Below are 7,256 nucleotides of genomic sequence, written 5' to 3'. Positions count from 1 at the left end.
CCCCCCCCATATCAATCTCCTCCTTTGGCCCCACAACCAGTCCCCCTTCCTGCTCCTGGCTCTGCTCCTCTCCCCTTGGTAGAACCTCCTGCGGCCCCTCCCGGAGGGCCACCCAGGCCAGAACCGGAGGACCGAGAGGCAGAGGCGCTACCGGTCCCCCTGCCCAATGAAAATAATTCCCAGGGACCGGCTGGGCGCACTCGCGGACGCACTCAGCGCGACCCAGGGTTCCGCCATCCTGATTCCACCATAGCCCTACCCCTGCGAGAAATAGGCCCTCCCGATGAGACAGGGAACCCCCGACTCCAGTATTGGCCATTCTCTACCAGTGACCTATATAATTGGAAAACCCAGAATGCCCGTTTTTCTGATAATCCTAAAGACTTGATAGCTCTTCTAGATAGCGTTATGTTCACTCATCAGCCCACCTGGGATGACTGCCAACAGCTCCTCCGGATCCTATTCACTACCGAAGAACGGGAGCGAATCCAGCTGGAGGCGAGAAAACTGGTTCCTGGAGATAATGGTCAACCCACCGCTAACCCTGACCTCATCAATGCAGCTTTTCCCTTAACTCGCCCCCCGCAGGATGATTGGGACTATAACACCGGAGAAGGTAGGGGACGACTGCTCATTTATCGCCAGACTCTAATGGCGGGTCTCCGGGCTGCCGCGCGCAAGCCCACTAATTTGGCCAAGGTATATTCAATTGTACAAGGTAGAACAGAAAGTCCCTCCTCTTATTTAGAAAGATTAATGGAAGCCTTTAGGCAGTATACCCCTATGGATCCAGAGGCCCCCGAAAATCAGGCCGCCATTGTAATGTCCTTCGTTAACCAGGCAGCCCCTGATATTAAAAAGAAACTCCAGAAGTTAGAAGATCTGGAGGGCAAACAGATACAGGACTTACTCCGTATCGCCCAGCGCGTCTTTAATAACCGAGACGCCCCAGAGGATAAACAACTTAAAGCCACTGAGAAAATGACTAAAGTCCTGGCCGCCATTGTTCAGAAAGATCAAGAGGGCCCCCCAGCCACTCGACCTCCCAGGCGACCATTGGACAGAGATCAATGTGCCTATTGCAGGGAAAAGGGCCACTGGGCTCGGGAATGCCCCAAGAAAAGGCAGCCGCGCCCCGACCAGGGGCAATGGCAACCGAACGCCACCCCAGTCCTGTTTACACATGATACAAATTAGGGGGGACGGGGTTCGGACCCCCTCCCCGAACCCAGGGTAACCCTACGAGTGGAGGGGAAACCAGTCCAATTCCTGGTGGATACAGGGGCACAGCATTCGGTCTTGGTTAAGCCCCACGGGAAAATTTCTAACAAATCCTCCTGGGTCCAGGGAGCTACGGGAGTCAAACGTTACCTTTGGACCACTCAGAGAACTGTGGACTTGGGCACGGGAAGGGTAACCCATACCTTTCTGGTCATTCCTGATAGCCCTTGCCCCTTACTGGGGAGAGACTTACTCACTAAAATGGGAGCACAAATTCATTTTCGGCCAGAGGGGCCAATCGTAACAGACCCTCACGACCAACCCATATCTGTGCTCACCCTGAACTTGGAAGATGAGTACCGACTTCACCAGGAACCACCCTCCCAAAATCAAGATATAGAGTCATGGCTTCAGCAGTTCCCCGAAGCATGGGCAGAAACAGGGGGGGTGGGACTAGCCAAACATCGCCCAGCCCTATTCATAGAGATCAAACCGGGGGCAGATCCTGCACGTGTCCGACAATATCCCATGCCCCTAGAGGCCAAGACTGGTATCACTCCTCATATTCGCCGGCTTCTTGACCTGGGGATACTGCGTCCCTGCCAGTCGGCCTGGAATACACCCCTGCTGCCAGTCCGCAAACCTAACAGTAAAGACTACCGCCCAGTGCAGGACCTGAGGGAAGTTAACAGACGGGTCATAGACATCCATCCTACTGTGCCCAATCCATATACTCTTTTGAGCGCCCTTAGTCCAGAAAAACAATGGTATACTGTGCTGGACCTCAAAGATGCCTTTTTTAGTTTACCCTTGGCGCCCAAAAGTCAAGAACTCTTTGCCTTCGAATGGTCAGATCCCGAGAGAGGTATAAACGGACAACTCACCTGGACCAGACTTCCCCAAGGATTCAAAAACTCGCCTACCTTGTTTGATGAGGCCCTACACGAGGATCTCAGTGAGTACCGGAGACAAAACCCCAATGTAACCCTCCTGCAGTATGTTGATGATCTCTTAATAGCTGCTGAGACCGCTGAAGCCTGCCTGCAGGGAACCAGAAACCTCCTACGGACTCTCGGCACCCTGGGATACCGAGCCTCTGCCAAGAAAGCACAGATCTGCAGGCCTGAGGTAACTTACCTGGGATACCTATTGAAAGGGGGGCAACGATGGCTCACAGATGCACGGAAGGAAACCGTCCTCCGCATCCCCAGACCCACCACGCCTCGACAGGTGAGGGAATTTTTGGGGTCGGCTGGGTTCTGCCGTTTATGGATACCCAAATTTGCTGAAATGGCCAAACCGCTATACCTAGCCACCAAAGAGCAGACGCCCTTTGAATGGACAGAAGAGGCTGAGCAGTCATTTCAGCAGATCAAAACTGCCTTGCTTTCCGCACCCGCCCTGGGTCTCCCTGATGTCTCCAAACCCTTCCACCTCTTTGTAGATGAAAGCAAAGGCATAGCTAAGGCCGTGTTGACCCAGCCCCTCGGTCCTTGGCCCAGGCCTGTTGCTTACCTATCAAAAAAATTGGACCCAGTGGCTGCCGGCTGGCCTCCTTGCCTCCGGATGATCGCCGCCACGGCCCTAATGGTAAAGGATGCTGACAAACTAACTATGGGGCAGGAGTTACATGTCACCACCCCCCACGCCATCGACGGGGTTCTCAAACAGCCTCCCGACCGATGGATGAGCAATGCTCGATTGGTCCACTACCAGGGTCTACTGTTAAATCCCCCCAGAATCAGCTACACTCCGCCGCGGGCATTAAACCCTGCCTCCCTATTACCTGACCCAGATTTGGACTCCCCACTCCATGACTGTGCAGAGGTACTGGCCCAGATCCATGGGGTTCGGGAAGACCTACGTGACCAGCCCCTACCGGATGCACAAGTCACATGGTTCACTGACGGCAGCAGCTTTGTCCAGCAAGGTCAGAGGTATGCGGGGGCAGCAGTAACATCAGAAACTGAGGTGATATGGGCAGAGACTCTCCCCCCAGGGACCTCAGCCCAAAAAGCTGAATTAATTGCCCTGACCCAAGCTCTCAAGATGAGCAAAGGCCAAAAAGCTACCATATACACAGACAGCCGGTATGCTTTCGCTACCGCACATATACATGGGGCAATATACCGAGAGCGGGGACTACTCACAGCAGAGGGCAAAGACATCAAGAACAAAGAGGAAATCCTGGCCTTGCTAGCGGCCATATGGGAACCCAAAAAGCTAGCCATTGTACACTGCCCGGGGCATCAAAAACCCACGAATCCAGTCGCCCGAGGCAACAATTTGGCAGACCAGATGGCTCGAAAGGCGGCACACACTCCAATACCATTACTTCCCCTGCAACTGCCGGATCCAGGCCCCCGGGAACTACCGCCCCAACCCGACTACTCGGAGGATGACATCAGATGGATGAGCAGGCTCCCTCTAACCCAGGTTAGAGACGGATGGTGGCGGGACGCTAAGAACAATATCCTCCTTCCTGAGAGACTAGGAACCCTGGTCCTTGAACGGATCCACCGTAGCACCCACTTGGGCGCCCGACGGCTACAGGATCTCATCAGGCAGACTGGACTTAAAATTAAAAATGTCTCCGAGAAGACTGAACGACTGGTTGCTGACTGTGCAGTCTGCCAACTCCATAATGCCAGCACCCACCCGCCAACCACTGGCATCCGGGAGAGAGGAAACCAGCCTGGAGCCTACTGGGAAGTGGACTTCACAGAGGTAAAGCCTGGCAAATATGGGTATAAATATTTACTGGTGTTTATAGATACCTTTTCAGGTTGGACTGAGGCATTCCCAACCAAGAATGAGACTGCACAAATAGTAGCTAAGAAGCTACTAGAAGAGATCCTGCCCAGGTATGGCTTTCCAGTTATGATAGGGTCCGACAACGGGCCAGCCTTCGTTTCTAAGGTAAGTCAGGATCTGGCTTCCATACTTGGGGCTAATTGGAAATTACATTGTGCATACCGCCCCCAGAGTTCAGGACAGGTAGAAAGGATGAATAGAACTTTAAAAGAGACCTTGACTAAATTGACCATGGAGACTGGCGCTAACTGGGTAGTCCTACTCCCCTACGCTCTGTTTAGGGTGCGAAATTCCCCCTATAAGCTAGGATTTACTCCCTACGAAATAATGCATGGTAGGCCTCCTCCTATCATCCCTAATCTAAAGACTAACCTTATCCAATTGGACCCAGAAAATAATTTCCTGTCTTCCCTCCAAGCCTTACAGCGGATACACGAGACAATCTGGCCCAAACTAAAAGAGCTATATGCAACAGGACCCCCACCTACTCCACACCAGCTCCGGCCAGGTGACTGGGTCCTTGTCAAACGCCATCGACAAGAGACCCTAGAACCCAGGTGGAAAGGACCTTACCAGATCATCCTGACAACGCCGACAGCCATCAAGGTGGACAGCATAGCTGCCTGGATCCATTACACACACGTCAAGCCGGTGGACCCATTTTCTGACCTCATCAAGTCCACTAAAGCTGATGTCACCTGGACTGTTGACCGGAGTAAGAACAATCCCCTCAAACTGACTTTGCGCCGTACCCTCCCCCATGATGACCAAGGTACTGCTGATAGCCCTAATGATAGTCCTAACCCTCAACCCTCGGGCCACGAGGGGAGGATTCAGCCCTCCCCCCAATAAGAATACTTTAATACAACTACTATATGGTGCACCGTGCGAGTGCAGGGGAGGTACTATGGAGACTCCTGTTGTTCCCCGAGGATATACTCATATGCAGGACTGCGGGAGCATAACTGCGTATCTTGTTCAGGAATATAGGGTTACCGGGGCCTCTCAAAACTGGCAATGCTACCATAAGCCTAAGCCACTCCCCCCTCGAGCTACTTGCCCCTGTTCTACCTTCCAGGAATCAATGCATAGCATGTGCTATTCCTCTTACCAGCAATGTATAGGGGCCAATAACAAGACTTATTTCACAGCCATACTACAGAATAATAAAAGCCCCACCATTAGTGATGATAATAAATACCTTCAGGCTGGATGCACTGGCACCCCCGGGACCCCGGTATGCTGGAATACCAGGGCCCCCACACATATGTCAGACGGTGGGGGGCCCCAGGACGCAGTGCGCCAGATAGAAACCCGAAGACAAATAGAAGAGGTCTATCGGCATCTGTACCCACAGCTCAGCTACCACCCCCTAATTCTCCCTAAGGCCGATCCCTCTGAATTGGACTCCCAGACCATGTCCATACTAGAAGCTACTTTTGCGCTTTTGAATGCCACCAACCCCAACTTAGCACAGGATTGCTGGCTCTGCCTTCCTCAAGGACCGCCCCGCCCTATAGCCATCCCCACCTTCGCCAATTTAAACATCAGCGAACGATGTAACCCTACTTTACTCCCCGAGCCGTTCCCCATACAATTTTCAAAATTTTCAACCACCTTTAATACCTCATGCTTTGTTAAGAACGATTCCCTCTCTAACGCCAGTATTGACTTGGGAATCCTTTCATCCACTGGATGTAGTCAGTATATCCCCGTGAACTCCTCCCTCTGTAGTCCTAACACCACTGTTTTTGTCTGTGGAAATAACCTAGCATACACCTATTTACCCCCGAATTGGACAGGGGTCTGCAACCTAGCCACCCTCCTCCCCAATGTAGACCTAATCTCGGGAGACACCCCATTGCCCATTCCCAGCTTTGACCTTTGGGCAGGGAGAACCAAACGAGCCATTACAGTCATACCCCTCCTGGTAGGATTAGGAATTACAGGAGCTGTGGCCACAGGAAGTACGGGTCTTGGGGTCTCCCTTCACTCATATAGTCAGCTGTCTAGGCAATTAATAGAAGATGTAGAAACTCTCTCTGGGACCATTCAGGACTTACAGGACCAATTAGATTCGCTGGCCGAGGTGGTCCTACAGAATAGGAGGGGCTTAGACTTGCTGACAGCTGAACAGGGTGGGATATGCCTCGCCCTAAAAGAAAAATGTTGTTTCTATGCGAATAAATCAGGCATTGTAAGAAACAAGATCCACCAGCTCCAGGAAGACCTAGCTCGCCGCCGGCAAGAATTAGCGGATAATCCCCTTTGGTCAGGATTTCATGGGATGCTCCCCTTCCTCCTCCCCATCCTGGGCCCTCTACTATGCCTCCTTCTCCTCCTCACTATAGGCCCCTGTATACTCAGTAAAGTCATGAATTTTGTTCGCGAAAGAATAAATACAGTCCAGCTAATGATATTAAGAACACAATATCAGCCCTGCGAGGCCTCAGAAATTGAAGAAACTGAGCCTTGAGGACCCAAGATTGGCTCCTCTGGTTCATGAGAAAGGGGGGAATGAGGGGGCTATGTTCTACTTTGGTGGGAATAGGACTGAGTTGACGCCCGGAATTTCTTTTCTGTTCTTTCCGGAGGAGAAGGGCCGAAAAAGGGCCATTCCAGGGCGCGGCGCTGGGCTTGCCACATTTGGGAGCGCCGCCTGAAGTTGGGCGCACAGCCTCCCGCCGCCCTGCCGTTGGGCTGGTGGAGGCCGCAGCACTGTTAGGGTCGCATCAGTCCTCCTGTTTGCACTATTTCTTTTTGTGACCATGGCCCCGCCTTAAGTATTTCCAATTGAGAAACAAAACCTCAGGAAACCGAAACTTAACCAGCCGCTCTCGCTTCTGTAATTACGCTTGCTGACCCCCCCCCCCCCGCAACCGTACAACCAATTAGACGGCGACTAGTGTCTCTGTTTAAAAGTTAACCAATCGGCGACTAGTGTCTTTGTTTAAAAGTTAACCAATCGGCGACTAGTGTCTCTGTTTAAAAGTCAACCAATCGGCGACTAGTGTCTTTGTTTAAAAGTCAACCAATCGGCAACTATGTTTGTACCGGTCTATAAAAGAGCTGTACTAAACTCCGCCAGCACCTCTTAGCGTCACCGGCAACGAGTGCGCGGAGGTCCAGGTTCGAACCTGCAATAAATGACCCTTGCCGTTTGGCTTTGACTCTCGACTCTGGTGGTCTTGTGGAGGGGCCTCGCGACCTCGGGCATTTCA

At 52.2% G+C, this 7,256-nt stretch overlaps 1 protein-coding gene across 1 annotated transcript; it reads left to right on the top strand.

The window, feature by feature from the left end:
* Positions 1-6: 6 nt before the first annotated feature.
* LOC113617021 (uncharacterized) lies at positions 7-4,375 on the top strand (the record flags this gene model as incomplete). The annotated part of the gene is given in 2 exon segments (XM_027100351.1): positions 7-2,349; positions 3,017-4,375. Coding segments are annotated over 2 exon segments (2,505 nt in total), but the record flags the coding sequence as incomplete, so codon positions are not given.
* Between the last annotated feature and the right edge of the window lie 2,881 nt (positions 4,376-7,256).

The sequence above is a fragment of the Aethalodelphis obliquidens genome, unplaced genomic scaffold (assembly GCF_003676395.1).
Source record: "Aethalodelphis obliquidens isolate GAN/ISIS:26980383/991018 unplaced genomic scaffold, ASM367639v1 scaffold1203, whole genome shotgun sequence".
Classification (NCBI taxonomy): domain Eukaryota; kingdom Metazoa; phylum Chordata; class Mammalia; order Artiodactyla; family Delphinidae; genus Aethalodelphis; species Aethalodelphis obliquidens.
The sequence above is the reverse complement of the archived record's forward strand: the minus strand, read 5'-3'. Positions and strand labels throughout refer to the sequence as shown.